Source organism: Parasteatoda tepidariorum, chromosome 5 (assembly GCF_043381705.1).
Source record: "Parasteatoda tepidariorum isolate YZ-2023 chromosome 5, CAS_Ptep_4.0, whole genome shotgun sequence".
In the NCBI taxonomy this organism is placed as follows: Eukaryota; Metazoa; Arthropoda; class Arachnida; order Araneae; family Theridiidae; genus Parasteatoda; species Parasteatoda tepidariorum.
The window spans coordinates 83,614,469-83,634,691 of NC_092208.1; the positions used below are offsets into that span (position 1 = coordinate 83,614,469).

Sequence of the window (20,223 nt, forward strand, 5' to 3'; positions counted from 1 at the left end):
CTTCAATAACTATATTTTGAATTCTCTTTTTCACAGTGAGAAAAATAAAACTATTACATGCAATTAATTCCACTTCAAACATATAAATACAAACACTCACCTTATAACTTTTTCAAAGAAACAAGGTGTTGCAGAGATAATAACAAATTCAAAAATTTTTCATTCGAAGTCTATTTGACCAGGTAATCCAAAACATTGCTAGATGACTTCATATTGTTTGGCAGTAAGCTATTGTTACCAATCATTTTAAAGAAAAACTTTCAAATTCTTATTTTTAATCAATATATATGAAATGTTCCTTCACTGGGTTGTGTTCCTTCACTGGTTGGTTTACCCTATCTGGATGTAAAATTTTCCGTATTGTGGGAAATAATTATTCTTTTGAAATAAAATGTTTCAACCTGCTTAATAATTTATGTGTATACTTTAAAGTGTTTATATATTTACAGACCTTGTCTTCTTGTGTAAAAGAAGAGATTAAAAATTCCGAAGAAAACTTTTCGAAAGTATTTTCTGAATTACGAGTTCCTTTAAATGTCTTAAATAGGTAACGTATCATCCTGATTCGTAAGCCTTTCCTGTCTTTAAACTTTTGTAAATCAGTTACAAGTTAGGGTGGGGGGGGGTTGGAGAACCTTTTTTTCCACTTAGGGAGAAATTAGTTTAGCTCCTTCTGATAAATTATAATTTATTATTTTCGGGTACTCATCGTGCCATTTTCTATTTTTTTTAAAAAAAAACTTTAAACTATTGTTTTGATTTTGAACTTTATTTCCAAAACCCACCCATATAATTGACGTTCTTCATTCGGGTATCAGGCATGCGGATAAGTTGATCCCTATTTCATGGGCACCATATCTAGTGTGCCAACGTTACCCCACATTAAAATGGACATGGATTGTTATGAAAAATGGAATGGAATGTTTAAAATGAATGTTTCCTTGAAACGTAATGGAATGTTTAAAATAAATGTTTCCTTAAAATGGAGTACCAACTATGAAGAATTTATATCTGACAGAAGTCTTTACTATTTACTTATCATTTTGGGAATGGACGTAAATTGAAAGTCAATTTTCTAAAATTTTTAAGTGTTGAAAAAAGTTCATCCCCACTCCAATTTTTACATATTGAGGGTATCTTGCATTTGGTGAAGTGCAGTAATGAGTTATTTCGGTCTGAAGATATTATATCTTGAAACTAAGTAGTTTCAAGATATAAGTTACTGTAGTTAGGCGGAGAGAAAAACCACGTAAATCTCCCACGGACAGTCTCGCGGCAAGAGGACTCTAACCCATGATCCGTCTACCACTGAGACTATTTTGAGTCTGCACTGTGGTAAGCGTGAGAAGTCATATAGACCAGCCATCGCTGGGATTCAAACATGGGAAGCACATGGGAGGTTTTTAAAAAAAATGAATTAACTTTCGGTTTTTTGTTTACAACTTATTGCACTCACGTACCTCCCCCAGAAGAAATCAGTCTCCCCTTCAGCTTTCCTGTTCTGTTTAGACGGCTCATCTAGTCAATTCTGGATTGTTAAATGCTACGCCATTAGTCATTAAAATGTGAAATAGCGATGAGAAACTCACATAAAAGATGAAAATAATTTCTACTAAGATACAATTTTAACATTTGGAACTCTGATAGTTCAAAATGTTATGCAGATTTCGCGTTTTTTATTTTGTAAAATAACATACAGTGGTGATTACAAAAGAAGAGCTTAGTTGAAGAACCAGGTAGTGACATTTTTAGAGGTATTTATAAATCAGTGAAAATAAAATAAAGTGGCTACATCGATGAAATATTTTTGCTTTCACTTTAACATAACTAAACCTCATCAGTTTGGAGAATGCTTGCATAATTTTTATTTTCGTTCCGGCTGTAGCAAATAAAATAAAACAAAGAACTGTTACCCAACTTTTTAACAAATTAATTATAAAATAGAGTTCAGATACGCATTTTCTTTCTTATTACCATGATTATAACCTCTCTGAAAATGTCACTTACCTGGTTTCTCCACTAAGATCTCCAAATATGTCAAATGAGCTAAGTTCATCTTTTTACTGTTAGCACAATTTAAAGTTTTTCAATCTATCTCACGTCATAAAACCTGTTTCATAAGAAATATTTATGTACACTTTTTTTAATAAACTATTATATGAATGTGGAAAACTTTCAGGTTTCTTTTAAGACTTGCTATTCCAAACTGTCGCAAAGGAGTGCGCTCAAGAGAAACAAGCAAGGCATGTTTTACTCTCATTCTATGATTTTTCTCTTTTAAGCGCTTCATATCGTATGTTTAAATATAATTGTGTGTTACAGTCAATGTTGATCAAAAGTATGGATAATTGGAGGAAAGGATATCGACGTTTAGCTAAGTTAATGGTGTCGGAAGACCGAATTCCAAATGAAGATCTTCTCTTTTTCATGACAATGGATGAAATCAGAGACTTGTTGGAAACGAGATATCCAAAAATTATAGCTAGGTAACATTACAGTGAAAAAGTTTTAAAAAAATTCTTGGTTTTATTAAATTTATATGCAATATGTTATTCACCCTTAATATAAATATTTTCAGAATTTGTTACTATTTACTACCATTTTTTTAAATATTTTGGCGAATCTCAAATATGTGGTATCTCTGTTACTTTACTCATTAAAAATGCCTCCACGAAGGGTACTGGGCGTCTGTGGCCTCAGAAACATACATGACAAAATTAAAGTTTGGGTAGCCAAATACGAAGGTAACTATTGTAAGGTTACATTTCATATGACACTTTGAATTTCTAATATGCAGTGGTGGACAAATTGATTGAAATAAAAATTGAAAAACTTAAAATAACACAAATTTCGTCATCACCAGAAAATACATTTTTACATAGCTGGGCAAGATGTCATCTCTGGTACATTCTCTGAATGTCCTAGTGTTTTGATTTTATTAGGCATATGGGCTGTGAAGCTATTCATTTGTAATTTTAGCACTATTTTGGTTGAGCATTGAAGTAAGCAGGCAGTGGAGTTACTTTTATGAATGTTTCAAGCACTTTGCTTGAATGACTAAAAAGGAATAAAAATATAAAATGAGCAGTTTGCTCTAAATTATGTTTGAAGTTGTAGAGTTGTATCAGCATGAGGAAACGTTATCTTCAGAAGGGTTGATATAGTTATTTGTCTTGATAGTTATGATATGAGGTGTCGGAGGTGAAATGTGCAGCTATTGGTCAGTAGTTTTTATCTTTGCTGCAATTTTCAAATTTAAAGAGTTCATTAAAATTTGCTGTTTTACATTCTATGGCTTAATCGAAAAAAAATCTTCTTTTAGTATGTGTATGTGATGTGATAGAGTTGGTATTTTGAGGTCTGCATTGGTAATCCGGATGAACCATCTGGCACAGGCTATTTTTCTAAGGATCTTGTTTTAGGATTAGTTTAATTTCTTCAGTAAATGTTGAGGTCTAGGCAGGTGATATGCTGCCAGAGCTTTCCAGTAGATCTAAAGTAAAATTATTTAAGAGTATTGGTTGTCAAAACCCTTTTATATCACGTTTAATAAATTTTGAATGTATAAATTTATTTTAAAAACAAAATCTTCTGGAAATCTGGTAGAGTTAGTTAATATGAAACATTATCTGGTTAAAAGTACCTCATCACCCGGTGGTGCGGACTTGTAATATTATGAGACATACATTAATATATACTTTTTGTCTCCTTTTAGCATTAGGGAAGATTTAACAGGTTAACATTTTGATATTGGTAGTCACAAATAAACAGCGCGGAAAATAAAAAATAGATCACCCTTATTAACTTTTGATCTAATGAGTAGATATTTAAGCACTAGGACTCAATCTTAATGGTTCGAGGGGGAATTTTAAATATGCTAATTAATTAGTACAAACGATATTCTAAGTTACGAAATCAGAGACAAAAATGTACTTTCCCTGAATAAAAATATCTTTTTTTCGATGAATTCAGACTTCTTTCCCCCAAAATATAGGCTGTAGCCGCAATCTGGAAAAAATGATCCAAATAGTTTGATCAGGAAAGCGGTCAAAAGTTTGGACCCCTTAATATTAATTTCACTTTTTACATATTTCGCCATATCTCGAAAAAATTTTAAGCGAATTAAAACATCTTTGCAAGCAATTATAAAATTCGTTCAGAGATAATTCTATACAAAATATAACTTTTAGTATATATTTATAATTTTTTTTATATTATTTGTTAATAGTCGTAAGTACACAAATTTTTGCATCAATTTGAAGAATGCAATTTTAAATGGAAATATACAAAATATGAGTGAAAATCAGTCAAATAATTTCTGAGAAATTGAATTTTGAAAAAGTCGTACTGTTAAAATTCAGTTTCTCAGGAACTATTCGACCGATTTAACTCAAATTTTGAATCTATACGAAATTACATAGTTTAAAAGTATGTTAAATTTTTATATCTTACAATCAAACTTTTTTTAGTAATATTAAATAAACTAATTAAAAATAATAAAAAATAATGAATATTTAAGGTAAACCAACCATTGAAGGATCACCACCCAGTGAAGGAACACTTCTTGATTATTTTTTAAAAATAAGATTTTAAACGTTTTTACTTCAATTGATTGGCAACAGTAGCTTACAACCTAGCAATAGGAAGTCACCTAACAATGCATTGGGTTATCTGGTCATAGAGTCTTCTCTAGAAAAATTTTTGAATTTGCTAGTATCTGTTCAACACCTTGTTTCTTAGACAAAATTATAAGGTCCGTGTTTGTAGTTATCCGCTTAAGGTACAATTAATTGCATATAATAATGATTTTTTTCTCATTGTTAAAAAGAGAATTCAGAATATGATTATTGAAGTTACGTTTTATTTATTGCAAGCATCATAACATAAGCAAGTGTTGAGATTAGGGGGTGTTTGTTAACTGGATAACCAAACGATGAAAAATCAATGAATGAACAAACTGTTCCCTTACTGGGATTTTTCCAAGTTAATGAAAATAAAAGAAAAATTTTACTTTTTTTGTACCTTTAGTCATATTATGCATCAAAATTACGTTAAAAATACAAAAAACAAATTCTAACCAGTGAAGGAACAGGTATGTTCCTTCACTGGGAATAGATTTCCCAGTGAATGAACAGTATGTGTGAAATATGATTTTACATGGATAATTCGTAGTTCTGAGATATGGAGGGTACCTAAAATTCAGTTAAATGTTGCATGAATGGTTCCTAAAACAATTTAATTTCAGAATGCTAATTTAATTGCTAAATTTATTTGAAGAATTATAACTATAATCCATTTATTATTTTTCTTTATAAATGTAGTTGTTAGTTACACCATATGTTAGACACCTTAATAAACTATGTTTACTGATCGAAAACTAAATAAATATAATAATAAAAGCTTTAATAGAACACTTTGCAAGTTTTTGTTCCAATAATTAGCTAAATTATTATTGCGGTCCTTAACGTCACTGGTAGGAAAAATCCATTTGAAGACAATCATCCAGGTGAAAAATGGGTGAAGTTTTTTTAAGACGACATCCACCGATAACTCCGATACCGATAACTATTTTTACACAATGTAAAAATAATTTCAAAAGGCCAAGCTTCCCTTAGAGAGAATAATACTCTAAGACTGGTTTGAAGAACTTTAGAGGAATCTTTAGGAGGGAAGTAGCCCTGGCATCCTTTTAGAAAGTGATAGCATTTGCAATGCGAACGAAGCGGGAGTTGAATTCTGCACTTAAACGGGAAAAATGTTTGGCCCTAAAAATTATAAGGATTTATATTCTTTAGTACCTAGGTAAGAAAAAGAAGGAACAGCAGTTTTAGCCAACATTTTAGCTCATGGAAAAAAGTACCTCCATTGGTAGTTTTTCCTTACTGAAGAATTCTTTGAGGTATTACAGAATCAGTTATTGCAATGTATTTAATTGAAAAAAGCTATTCATGAAATGAATCGATGACCACAGCAACATTTTGCACATATATTGCAAATGTTTTTACCCATGGCTAATTGAAAATGCTATCAAATTTCCTATTTTGCTTCTTCTGGATAGGTATAAGTCTCATATCAATTTGAGACTGAGCAAGTTTTATTCATCAAAACAAATTCTCTAGTTCAGTTTTCTACCTAATTCATGCAAATCTCCTTCAGATCTCGAAAACAAAAGAATTGTAAAACAATATGTCGAGAGAATTTTAGATACATTTTTAAATAAGACTTTGAGGACCCACTAAATATAAGTCAATGGGAGATGGATTTTATTCAAATTTTGAAACTCCTTTTTCTCATTTATTATCCACTGAAGAAATCTAGAAATGGTACTGGAAAATCAAAAGAAATTTCGAAGATACATTTACGTTGCGCAAAAATTTGAAAAAAGGAGGACGGTCAAATCAAAAGAAAAAGAAATAAATTACTTTTTGCATAAAGTTCAGAAAAAGAGCAAAAATGTAAAGAGACTGAAAGAGCTGAAAAAAAAGTTAAAGTGGAAAGTATGACGAAAAGAAAAAAAAATACTTAAATAGATGAAAAAAATCTTACAAAAATATGGGGGAAAAGAGGAAACAAACAAGTGATATAATAATAATAATAAAAACATATCGGATTATGCAATGATAAACATTCATGATTTAGAACGGACTATTAAACTGTGAGAAAAAAAATTAAAAACAATTTTTTTTTAAAATTATGTATTTAACCATATTTTACTTTCCATTCCATGACTGAAAAAAAAAGTAAAATTTTCCTCTTTAACTGTAGTCATATGATATAATTCCAAGAGAAATCTTGCTTTTAGTCATTTGTGTGGCCTATGGAATCCTAACGAGCATCAAACATTCTCAAAATTCATTCACTGGAAAATTTAGTGTTTATTCACTGGTAAGAACTGTTTCTTCACTTGGTTATCTTAATATTTACTACCACCAAAAGCTTAAAACAATATTATGTAAGTCATCGATTTTTTTTACGTAATTTGCATTCAATAACAAATATGTGGAATAGTCATTTAGCTAAAATTACAAATTTGGAAATTTTTATGATTTTTTTAAAGACAAGCTAAGCTTAATACGTTCACGCCGAGAAAAGTGAAGATACTGGTAGAAGAACTATTTCAATATTAGATAGTATTCGGGAAGAGTTAATCTTTTCTCAACAATAACAATTCACTGTAAGGAAATTTATCACGGCTGGATGCTGGATATTGGGGTTATCTCGGCGTACAGCGCGAAGCGCCACTAACCGATTCATTTATTCTGTTTTGTCGTATTCTAGGAGGCCCTAAATATCTTTGAAGTTGTAATATGTTATAACAACAAATCAAGTCCTTAAAGAAATAAATCTTTAGTTTTGAAGTGAGAATCATCTTTGGAATGAGGAGATCTCCTTGAGTAGAGTTGTATGATAATTTTATCAAGGAGAAGAAGCAATTCAATATAAAAATTGCATCCGATAAAAACAGTTGGTAGTTATGGATTTATTCCCAGAAAAAAACTAAAAAATGAAATTTATTGTTACCAGTTTTTACTCCGGTGCGTTGCCAAGATGAGACAATCTAGCGTGACCCACCGGTGGGTCACCCTTGCGTGAACGTGTTAAGTGTTCCTTCACTGGTTTGTTTACCCTACTAAAAGTTTTATTTTGCATGGAATTATCTTTAGATAAACAAATTTCATAAATGTGTTTAAAAATTTCTTAACTCGCTTAAAATTTTTTCGACATTTGGTGAAATACGCGAAAAGTGAAATCAACATTAAGGGGTTCAAAATTTGGACCAGTCTCCTAACTAAGCTATAGGGAATCTATTTATTAGGGAATGTTTTAATAAATAAAATGTATAATTATTATTGTGAAATATTTCACTATATTCTTGAACGATTTTTCCAGAGCGAATCAACGTAAGAAACTTTTCTCAGTTTTGGATCAATACAAATTTCCAGAAATAATTCGTGGTTTTCCAAAAGGTGTAAGTATACTTTTTTGTTGATGCTAATTGTCAGTATTTTTCCGCAATCAGGGATGCCACAGGCGATTAAAAATGTAGAAAGTGGTAGAGACTCAATTCCTATTTGTTTATTCCTTATCGCTTCAATTATTCAATCGTAACTACCGCCGTGACATATATTTCAAATTCTTCATATTTGAAGCAAAAACATTCCATGCACTAACTTACAATAGTAAATTGAAAAACAACAATCCCAATTTTAATCTACTGTAATAGAATTTTTAATTTTACTAGTCACTAGAAATGGGCAAAACTCTTACTTCTTAGTCACTGTTACTTCTGCCACTGGGATTGATTCAAAAGTATCAGTGGCAAAAAGCAGTGACTGCGATTATTTCAATATAGAATTAATCGATATTTTCTATCAATCGAATTGAGTAATCGTTATAATTTATCAAAACTTGGTATAAATTAATGGATTAAATATTTTAATAAATAATCGATATAGTTAGTTTTTAGAAAAAATTATCAATATCTCCAATTTTTAATGTAATTAATTAAAATAATTATTCGTTAGACTTAGTAGTCCTTTTTCTGATAACTAATGATTTTTTAAAACCAATGTATATAGTAGTATGATTTTTAATAACCAATATGGGAGTTTTTTAATTCTTGTAATATTTCAAAATAACAAAGATTTTATCTCTATAATTATTAAATTAGGTATTAAAAATTAATAAGATAAAATATTAAATTAGAATATATATCAACGAGACCAGTAAAGCACATGAATTTTTTTCTTTTAAATTTTGCTGCTCGGAAGGAAAAAAAAACACTTTGCTTTAGTTTTATTAGTGGATATAAAAAATTTAACTTCCTTATGCGATTATAATTCTTGTTTTTTTTAAGCTCAACTAAATTAAACTAAAATCAATGCCCAAGGCCAACTATGCCCTACCCAGTTTTTTTGGTACTCATTTTATCAACCTTGTCCGGTCCGAGAATTGAACCATGGACATGCAGTAGCGTAATTTTATGCCGTAATAGACAGAGATTTATCATGTAAAGTTTCAGGCACAGAGTTTCATCCTGTAAATATTTAGGTACAGAGTTTTATCATGTAAATTTTCAGACACAGAGTTATGTCTTGTAAATTTTTAAATACAGTATATAATTTTGGAAAATTTTAGATGTAAAGTTTTTTCTTGTAAATATATGTCCATTTGTCAATTTTTAAGCGTTGAAGGATACTTGAAAGCAAAGGTTAATATTATAAAATCTGGGATAGTAACTGAGAATAAGGCAAAAAGTGTGAGTGATGCAATCTGAAAAGAAACGTGGAAGCAGTTAGAGAGTTGGCTGCCCGCTAGTAATGTTATAAAAGCTCACTAGCGTGGAGTGGAACCCGTTAGTGTTACAAAAAAAATCTATACAATACAAAAATGTATATTTCCCTTAAGAGGAATTTAAATTAAGATGTTTCTGTTTATAATTCTAACATAAAGGAGAAAATGTAACAAAAATAATGCCATTTCTTGTAACAAACATCTATTCATAATGCTATGTAATGGTAGTAACAATTTTCAAACGAAATATTAGCTCATCCGAAAAGTTCAAACCGTATTGATAGGTGGAGCTTCCAAACGTCCAATAAAATTATTCAAGTGGTAGCAAAATTTACAATATAAAATAATTTCTTTATTTTTAAAAATGGATCATTTTTTCCTGATCTCTTTAAAAATTTTATAACTTACTACATATATTGAAATTCGTTACTTGCTAGATGAATATTATAGTGGTAGCTAGAGTGAACTGATTGCAAATTTGCCGTGAATTGCTTCAAATTGCTGAGTTGAGCTACCACTAGGCTATTTTTGGATGATCTTTGGGAACTTCACCTATCGAAATCCAATGCGAATTTTCTGGACCAATCGATAAAATTTTTGAAATAAATTTAAATTTATAATTTTCAATTAAACTGCTTAATTAATATATCTATAACCTATCTAATACAATTATGATTGTTTAGGTAGATGAAGTTGAAGAATTAACTGATTCAGCTGAATATGTGACTGATTTAACAATGCAAGGTAACAAAAAATTTCCTAAACATTCAAATCGAATATTAAATTGTGCGTTTTTCATCAATTTTTAAGAGAAACGAAATTCTGATTTTGTATTCAATGTATTCTGTTGTTCGGGAAGTAATTTAATTTTTTTTATGAAAATGAAGGTGATTTTCTCATATTGAATAACTATTTTATTAAATCATATGTCGCCAATTCTGGTTAAATACATTTTGCCATCTTTCTGGCAGCAGCATGATTCACACGCATAAAATATGTGTTCTTTGCTGTCAAAACACTGAGCCCCAGGGGACATTTGACCTTCTAAGTGGACGCAAAGTTTTTACCGTCTGAAAATTTTTGTAGAGACCAGAACATATGAAACCTCTCTTTAGTACCAGCATTGATTGGTTTCAAAAATGGATAGTTTTCTTGACGCTTGAGAAGCAATGAACAGACGTCTACGCAACGATGCATATTTCTTTCTGTAAGCACATAGGTCGAACTCATAAGTCGATTAAACCTTAGGTTTTTCAAATAATCATAAACGATTCAATTCGATAAATTTAGTCTCCCAGTGATCTCACGAGTTGTTATTTGTGAAAGTGGTTTCTGACAGTTTGTGTCGAAACTGTGAGGCCACTAGCCGAGTGAAGGTATTATTGCAGAAGAGTGGCATTCATATTTTAGTGTCCCCGAGCCGTTAGTACTAAATAACGGTCTTCATTGGTCGTTATTGCGCATCTACTCCCTCGCCTTGATATTAGGCCTGCTTCTCTAGTCTCCAAAAAAAAAAACGGTTGGAAGGAAGCAGCTGCTCTACTTTCTGCAAAAGGCTTAATAAATTAAGCAGAAAAACTTGTAGAACAAAGACAGCTACGCTCGCTTCTTAAAATTGTCAGAACAAGATAACTGCATACGTGCCATATAACAGCAGGCCTGCCAACTACTATGCTTTTTGTAATATATTTTATTAAGTTGTAGAGATTTTAAAACCATAGTTTTCAGATTTTGCGGTAATTTTGCCAACATTTTAAAAAGCCTCCCCAGGACACATCATGAGTAATACAGTGTTGCATATGAACTTTTGAACCATTTATATGCAGTGTTGGGGAAAATAAGTTTAAATAAATAAAAAATAATACATTATAACATTAACATCACGAGAACAAATTTTAGCTGACAGCGTCGAGAACTGTCAGTTTTATACCAACACTGACTGACTGATACAGTTTTATCAGAGTGCCTATCCTAGAGGATATCTGCACCTTCATCTAGTTACATTGAAAAGGATGATGGGAAGGGTGGTGCGGGTGTTAACTAAAGTTATGTCTCAATTGGAAACATTTTACAATCAAAATAAAAACTGGGACAAGTATATACATGTTAAATCGCATTGGGATACATAAAAAATTAGAATAATATTAAAAATAAAAATGAGAAAAATATTTGCTATTATTTTACAAGTGGGGAAGACTCCTTATGCACTCTCTCGCCTCCTGTATCTTAGCTTCTCAGGTGCAGAGTGCATAGTTTAACCGTGGTAAGGGTGATAATATTAAAAGTATGGGTTGTAATATTTTGATAATACGCAATCACTGAGAAAGAATGCGGTTATCGGACTGAAATTTGCATTATTTTCTGTAATGTCCAAATCTAATAGTTTGTTGAAGTCGCAGGTGCTACAGTCTTTGGCGCCTTTAAAAAAAGGAAACGTTTAATTAAAATAAATATTGGTCAAGTTTATCGATTTTTAGGTAAAGTATTGTTTCGAACCATGGCTGAAAGTCCTTATATAGCAAGACGGAAAAGAGAAAAAACTGGTACGAAAGACGTTTCATTTTAGCATTTTTTTCGAAAAAAATAAAATATCTGTAACTATCAAGATTTTTTTATAGTTTTAGCATACATATAAAACTGCTTCTTTTCCAAGATAGAGAAGATATTGTTGAATAGTCTAAGAAAAGAATAAGTAAACTCCTCCGAAAAACTAGCTATAACTGAAAAGGCTTTACTAAGGGTGCTCCGGTTATTCGTCTAAGTATTTTGCGCTCAAAAATTCTGAGTCTTTTTCTTCGGTTGTTTTTTAGAGCCTCCCAGGTTGGGGTTTTAGAGCAACAGAAAAGTTGTATTTTAATTGATACCTTGAATTTTTAATACGTAGTGGTGGGGAAATTACTTAAACTGGAAAATGAACTAAAAGGTAATTTAAATTTCGTTACAACAAGAAAATAATCTTTTTTAAAGTGGAGCAAGTTGTCTTCTCTTCTTTCGATAATCAATAATAATTAAAGGATGTGAATAAATTATTTAATTATTAATATGATATAATGATATGATATAATGATATGATATGATATAATGATATGATATAATGATATGATATAATGATATGATATAATGATATGATATAATGATNAAGGGCAAAAGTGTCCTCTAGCCCCCCCCATATACTACTTTTAATATGATAATTTGCACTATTTGTTTGAAAACTACTGCCTTCATCCCAAATTTGTAGCCATATTTCAAATAGGTGAAGTCATCACGATTCATTTTGCAAGAAGTTAGTTTTATGCGATTGCCGTTGGAAATGTCCTCACAAAATGGGGCGTGGTTTAAGAGGGTACGAATCCTGGATTTCAGATATACTGATTTAATAAAATACAGATTTAGGTAGATTTTGACTGGAATAAAATAGGAGCTTTGTGGGTAAATGTTTTTTGATTCATAGCATAAAACTTTGAGTTCTTTTAAAAAGATTCAAACAAAAGTAGAAATTCCTCCGTATCACTAATAATCAGTACAAAAATCTGCAAATATGGCAACTAATTTGAGACGGGGGAGTATATTTCTTTAGTCTGTAAACTATGTTGGATAAAAACCTTTCTTTAAGTTTTCATTCGTTAAGAAATATAATTAACACAAAAAGATGATTTTGAGAATAGCTTTTTGAACCTTCCATATAATCCAAACCTAATTTTGTCAAACGTATTTTCTTATCCATTGAATTCTTTGTGTCTTGAAGAAATCAACAATAGTTGATGCTGTAAAACATTAATTAATTAATGTTAATTTCTTTTTCAGGCATTCCTGTGAGCCAGGGTGTTGTTAAAGGATATGCTAGAGTTGCTGTATCACTAGATGAGGCTGCTCATGTGAAGGTTAGAATCTTAGATACTTTTGTCACGATGAAATTTAGACAAATACTCGAGAACTTTTTTACTCATTGAATCCTTGTAAATTAGAGGAACTTGCAAAATTCGATTACCTGGCTATTTTAAACCAGAATTTCAAAAATATCCAAGTAAAACAAATATGAACATTTTAACTTGTTGCACTTCAAACCAGAAAAAGGGTTAAGGATTGCAAAAATGCGTAATCGGTATTCAGGATTTGTACGGACGTATATATATATATATATATTTCCTCACAAAATNATATACAGTTTTATTGACAAAAGTTTTATCCCAGTATGTTAAGTGATACATGAGAAATATGTGTTTCTGACATTAAACTTTAAACTTGTTTAAGTAATCTATTTTTTTAAAGTTTCTTTTTTAATCAGCAATATGCTTTTTTTGTGTTTTGATATTTTAAAAATATACATTTCTTACCTTTATTAAAAGTGTACAACTATTCCAGAAAAAGATTATTATTAATAAATAATAAAAAAAATGTGTGTTCGTTGAAAAATGGATGATTTTAAGTTTTTCAGATATAATAGTTCTTAAGACAAATGCTTTTAAGACTTCAAAATATCAATATTTCATATATTTAAATTATCAATACAATATATTTAAAATATTAAGATTTTCAAAAATAACTATTCTTTATCATGTGCTTCATATTCATCACTAAAAGTTAAAAGTTTCTCTCTGAATCAGCTTATTCATAATATGTTTAAATTTTTATGGATATTTTCCTTACAAATACAATTTTTTTTTATCCAAAACACCGTTCATGAGAAAATAGCTTCAATAATTATATTAATTATATTTTTAGCCGGGAGAAATCTTAATAGCCTACAGTACCGATATTGGATGGAGTCCGTATTTTCCAATTATATCTGGTGTTGTCACCGAACTTGGAGGACTCATCTCACATGGTAAAATGGTTAATCAAATAATAATAATAATTTATAATAATTTTATATTCATAATTTAACTGAATGTTTTGATTGAATATAATTTCCGAACTATTTTCGATATAATCTCGAATGTGCGTTTAACACTTTCCGGAACAGCGAATTTCAACGGAAAATGTTTCTCAAGTAATTCAGATACTAATTAGATTCTACTATCTTATACCAGTCTAAATGAAGTGACATACTTTAGCTCTTTGTTGCTCAACCTTTTCGAGAGAGGTGAGTCATATATGCATTCTCAGGGTGTCGATATTCCGGGTAAAAAACATAAAACAGGTAGCCAAACTATTTATATAGCAGTTTATTTGTGGGAGGGGTATGGTTCGCTTTATTTAATTCACCACTACTTTGTTCGAATTAAAAATTGCATAGTTGCACTTTTAACACACAAGGATTAGATGTGTTAGATTAAATTTAAACCAAAAATTTGTCTGTCAAATTGGCCATGCCCAAACTTAACAACCGCTTTTAATTTTTTACTATTTTCATTCTGATTCCGTACGAATGCATTTATAACTTTCTCGTTCCGAAAAGGTTAAATAATAAAGGTGGCTAAAAGCATAAAAACAATAATTTTTACATTTCTAGTTGTCTGTATTCTTTGTTGAAGTAGTGTTGTCCGTCTAGCTACACTGCATTGGTAAGCATGTGTTAAAAACCAAAAAAACATTTCATTAAAATGTTAAATTATATAAGAAAAGATTATTTCTACTTCTATAAGAATCAAATAATACAAATAACTACATGAAAATACATTTTGTTAATTATTATTCTTGTAAGAGTCGAATCTTTTTAAATTTATAAGACTGACCCATTTCAATTTTTATAAAATTCTAGAATTCTTTTTTTGTGTAAAATTTGATTATTATTTTTTTATTGTCGTTATTATTATTATTACAACAATCACGTAATATATTTTTCATAACATGTAATCTTTATATTATAAGATAATATAAGAGCCAAGTCATATACTATATATGTAAATATATAGAGGAAAAGGTGTAAATATGGGCACCCTCTTTTGTTTTTTGGATAAAGTTACTTTCAATTTGAAAATTTCTAGATTTTTATCTTTCATTAACAACTATANTGCAGGTGCTGTTGTGAGTAGAGAATATGGCCTTCCTTGCGTTGTTGGACTTCGAGGAGCCACAAAGCAATTTAAAACAGGTAAATACATAAAGGGAAATTAGATAAATGCTGCTCTAAGAATTAATTCATATTGTTTACGTAATGTAACACCCATTCTAACTTTATCTACAATTAAGAAATTGATATTTAAACTAAATTTTATTTGTTGTTTTGATACTTTTTAGACTAATGGATTTATTAATGGTTATGTAATAATTTTAGCTGTCTAAATGACCGAATTGAGAAACGACAAATATAATAACTTAAATTTTGATAAATTCCCTTCTAAATATATCTAAAGATAATGAAGTAAAATAAGAGTGAAAACTTAATTGTGGTTTCAAAGATGACCCATTTTTGAAACATTAGCATTTGATGGGCCTTTTTTACTGACGGTGGCCAAGATGGTTACAGCACTGTTCCTGTACATATCTTCGGTACATATCTTACTGTACATATCTATCCTGCACATATATCCCGTACTTTCATTTAGATGTCCATGGAAATGTAAAATATCATTTTGGGAAATACATTTATAGTTTAAATTTCTTAAAGTATAAAATTATTACATATTGACATAATCTCCAATTTTTACAGGAATAGCTTTTAAAATGCATCCTGCATTCATGACAATTTTGCAAAATTGTTTCCTACTTTTTCAATTTTGCTGGCTCAATAAATTCCCCTTTTCCATTCGATTTTATAATTGGCCTTTTTACTTTTTCGTTTTTCATTTGCATTTGATTCTAGGACTTGATTTTTCATTTCATCCTCTTCGATATTATTTTCAAAAACAATATTCTGCAGACACAGAATGACTTAACAGTCTTTAAGTTCTGTTCATCAATGTTTTTCGCATCTGTTAAAACACTTGACTCACCAGGCTCAAACTGATAAACATCTAGATCTTCTAAATCTGATTCAGAAGCTATTTCTAACAAGCAGTGTTTTTGTATCGTTTCTTACTAAGACAAGCTGTTAAGAGCAAGCAAAATTTGAAAATGGGACAAATAAAAACAGAACACACTTTTTCTTCAATTAACTCGGTAACAACAAATGTATCTCAAAAATAAAATCATACGAGAATCAGAAGGGAAAAATTTTGAAAAAAATCTGAACAAATTAATCGCAACATGTTCTGCATTTAACCACAAAGTTTTAACTGAATTTCGTTAACGGTTTAAAATTTATCAAGCACTAGTTGAATGCCCGTTCTTCGCACCGGGAGAATAAAAAATAAGTAAGGTATCAATAAATCACAGAAGAAAAACACTGCGAAGTCATGCTCATAACTAAAAAGCGCATAGCGACACAATTAAAGAGATTGATGGAAGAACCAGGTAAGTGACATTTTTAGGGCAATTTATGAGTCACTGATTTTGCCTTTTTTTAAATCTTAACACAACAATTCGCATAAATATTTTGTATGTTAGTATGATTTTTTATTTCAAATTAGTCAGTAAGGTTTTATTTTTTGGGAAGTTAGATTTTGTTTAAAATTAGGAGCAAGAGCGTGAAGAATTATTAGTCCCGTCTTCTATTAAATTGGCAATCAAATAATTCGGATACAATTTTTTTTTTCATTCTGAAAATGTCACTTACCTGCTTATTCAACTAAGTTTTTCAACTAATAGAGCTAAAACAATTTCATTTTTGTATTTAATATAATTTGTTACCATTTACGGTGGCTTTACGTTATTGAAGTGAGTAAAACTTGTTTTTTGTAATTCATCCCATTAGAATAAAGANACCAAATTTCTGCTACCAAAAAATAAGTTTTTTTAGAAATGTAGAAATAACTGATTTCGTGATGATCAAATTGAGTTTGTCACCTTGAAGTTGCAAATTAACACCATTTAATTTTGTAAGTAAATCCGCCAACGTTTATCTTAAATTCTAGCAATCTGTCTCTCAGAGCTACATTCTGTCTTCAAGGAACTCAAGCACAGAGTCGAAAAGATTCAAGAACCTATTGAGACAAGGCTTCTTTGGAAAGCGGGCGAATCACGGTGTAGTAGCAAGCGATATTCTTCATAGTTTTTCTTAGACAGCTGTCTGAGTAATCAATCATTGAGAACATTACTGCGAATTTTGTTCGCAGCAGATATAACATATTGCAATGACTGATGCAAACGGTCGCTGAGGTTTTTTCTTATTAAATACTGACAGTGAATCACGCAGTGAACTGCTAATATATCTGGTACCACCCTCTTCAAAACGGCGAAAAACCCACCATGTCGACCCACTATTGCAAGGGATATTTTTGATTAAATCGGATGAGGCTGGATAGTGTAAAACTGTTCCTGAAACTTCCTTAACAGCCGGCAGTATCAATTCTTTGCCGATGGTATGACATTTCCCAATTCTTTGCCGATGGTATGACATTTCCCAGATTTAGCAATTAATTTTGATATATTTTAAGAACTTATCAAACCATCATCGCATTTTTGTGATTAGGTTGTCAGTAAGCCTGAGGCCAAAGGTGCCTTCAGAAACTTGTCTTTGATATTCGTGAAAAATGACAAATCTTTATTTTGTTTGTGAAGATGAATATTTTGCAAATGCTTCTGCTAACGAGAAGACTCCATTGTCTCATTATATTAAACTTTGCTATAAAATAAATTCATGGGTAGTTGAGAGTTCGAGGGCGAGTGAACAAATCTAAACTTCAAGTACGTGAAACTGTATTGAATACACTTCTTTATGTTAACCGACATTGTTGGTGGCAGCAAAATACGAATGAAAGAAAATCAACTGTTTTTTTCAAATAAATAAATAATTTACGATTTAGAAATAATTCACAAACGTACCTGGCCAAATAAACAATGAAATCGAATCGAAACTGGGTAAAAAACTGTTAGGAAGCAAACTGAACCATCATAAGAAACGCGGGTCAAATCGAACATTTTTACAAAAAGCGCATGCACTTTAATTCTCACCAAATGGCTGAAATGAGGCAGAGGCAAAAACTACTGACTCATGCGCTGCGCTGTGCTTACTTACTTACTTTATTTAAAAACAACTGGGCACCTGGGCAGTATCCCATTCATCATGAAATTACAACAATGAGTTAAAAACATTTTGAATATAAGCAGTCGTTGTGGTAGCTCTACAATAATATTACCATGATTAGAGAAAATACAAACTTGAACAGAGATATTTACAGTAATTGCCTATGCGCTGTGCTGATTCGGATCGGAGAATATGTATTGCATAAGTTCGTTTTACTGCTGGTACTAATGTTGTATCAGATAATCTAAATTTATTATATTAATTTAATCTTTGTTTTCTTTATCATTAATTTTAGATTAATTTTATTTACTAAATGATTCTTAATTTAATAATTTTATTTCGGAGTATTAAAATTAAATTTGAATAATATAACATTCTCATCACCCTCTACCGCCCAAAACATACCTAACGCCCCCCTGCCGCCCAAAACAAGTCCACCGCCCCTCAGCATACTCCCAACGCCCCCAGAGGGGCGTTATCGCCCCAGTTGAGAAACACTGCAATAAATGTATCCCAATAATAAAATCACACGAGAATCAGAAAGGAAAAATTACCAATACCACAACGGATATCGGTCTGTATACACTGAAAAATGTTGCGCTGGGACTTTTTCACCGAAATGCGAACATGAGTGAGCATGCTGAAAAAAATAATAACAGCATATTCTGTATCTGATCACAAAGTTTTAACTGAATTTCGTTAACGGTTTAAAATTTGTGAAGCATTATTTTACATATAGCGTAATGATAGATTTTCAGTATATGACAATTTTACTACATTAAAATTTCTAGTTGAAATACTTTTAGTTTCATTTGATTTGGCAACAAAAAAAAGAGAAATAATACAATATTTTTTTGGAGAGAAATGTTTAAATTTCTTTTTGTGAGTGAATTCAAGATAACTGACAAAGCTCACCTCGGAGAACTGGATAGTAATATTTAAATTCCTTTTTTTTCGGAATGAATTCAAAATGTCGGATTCAATTCTTCTCGATGAAGAGAACTAACTTTATGAGATGCTCAGATTCGAACTTTCTAATCTAAGACTCTTAACACCATTTCCAGTTTTCCAGCAATTATTTTCTCGTTGAGCAGGGAACTGGTTCGTTTTATTAGTGGTATTTGCTCACATCATAGTAGATGAATTTATTCGAATAAATTCCTTTGAAATGGTGTTTTAGTGCAATTAAATGCGATAGTAAAATACCTGGCGAATTGAGTTAAAAAACACGTTTGAATTGTATTAAAATATAATTTATGTTTTAACTTTCAGGTGACTATGTTTTACTTGATGGAAGGAAAGGTGTACTTCAAAGGTTGCCAAAACCACAAGAATAAAATCTAAAAAATATCTCTCAAGATTCTGAAAAATAGATGTAGCTGTATATTTGTATCTGTAAAGTATTCATACAAATCAATGAACTTGAACATTAAGAAAAATTGTCCTCATTTCGATAAAACGTCGGTTGTATTGCAAGGTGTCATTAGCTTCAAATAAAACATATACTTTTCGGTTGCATTCAATTTAGCTATAACCGTAATTTTGCTTATTTTATTTGATTTATGCATACACCAAAAAATAAATGGATTAAAAGCTAACAAAACCTAATTTTAAGGCTGTGATTGGCGAAACAGTGAAAAAATTTCCTTCTTCACATAAAATAAAAAAGAAAATATAATGCACTGTACATATACAATGCATTGGATTTTCAGAAGAGAGAAATTCTTCGTATTCAATGCTTTAAAAACATGCTCACGAAATATTTCAAAGCTTTTTTTTATTACTTTAAAAAGCATTTGAAAGATTTTTTTGGTAGCATAATTATACCTACTAATTAATTTTTTCTGAGAATTTGGGTTCCTCCAAGAATAATTCGAATGTTCAGGGCGTTGCTGAAAACAGATTGTAAAGCACTGATCTAG

The 20,223-nt window shown here is 30.5% G+C and overlaps 2 protein-coding genes across 2 annotated transcripts in view; both read left to right on the forward strand.

The window, feature by feature from the left end:
- Positions 1–19,841, forward strand: part of LOC139425545 (rifampicin phosphotransferase-like) — a 22,645-nt gene extending 2,804 nt beyond the window's left edge. Inside the window, exons 3-11 of the mRNA XM_071180698.1 lie at positions 433–547; positions 2,180–2,243; positions 2,323–2,486; positions 7,891–7,969; positions 9,978–10,038; positions 13,099–13,175; positions 14,017–14,119; positions 15,254–15,328; positions 19,574–19,841. Coding sequence (XP_071036799.1) covers positions 433–547; positions 2,180–2,243; positions 2,323–2,486; positions 7,891–7,969; positions 9,978–10,038; positions 13,099–13,175; positions 14,017–14,119; positions 15,254–15,328; positions 19,574–19,638 — 803 coding nt within the window. The 3' untranslated portion in view covers positions 19,639–19,841. The remainder of the gene's footprint in view (positions 1–432; positions 548–2,179; positions 2,244–2,322; positions 2,487–7,890; positions 7,970–9,977; positions 10,039–13,098; positions 13,176–14,016; positions 14,120–15,253; positions 15,329–19,573) is intronic.
- The window catches only part of LOC107437837 (rifampicin phosphotransferase), a gene marked incomplete in the record, with an annotated part of 597,639 nt that overhangs the window by 487,922 nt on the left and 89,494 nt on the right, over positions 1–20,223 (forward strand).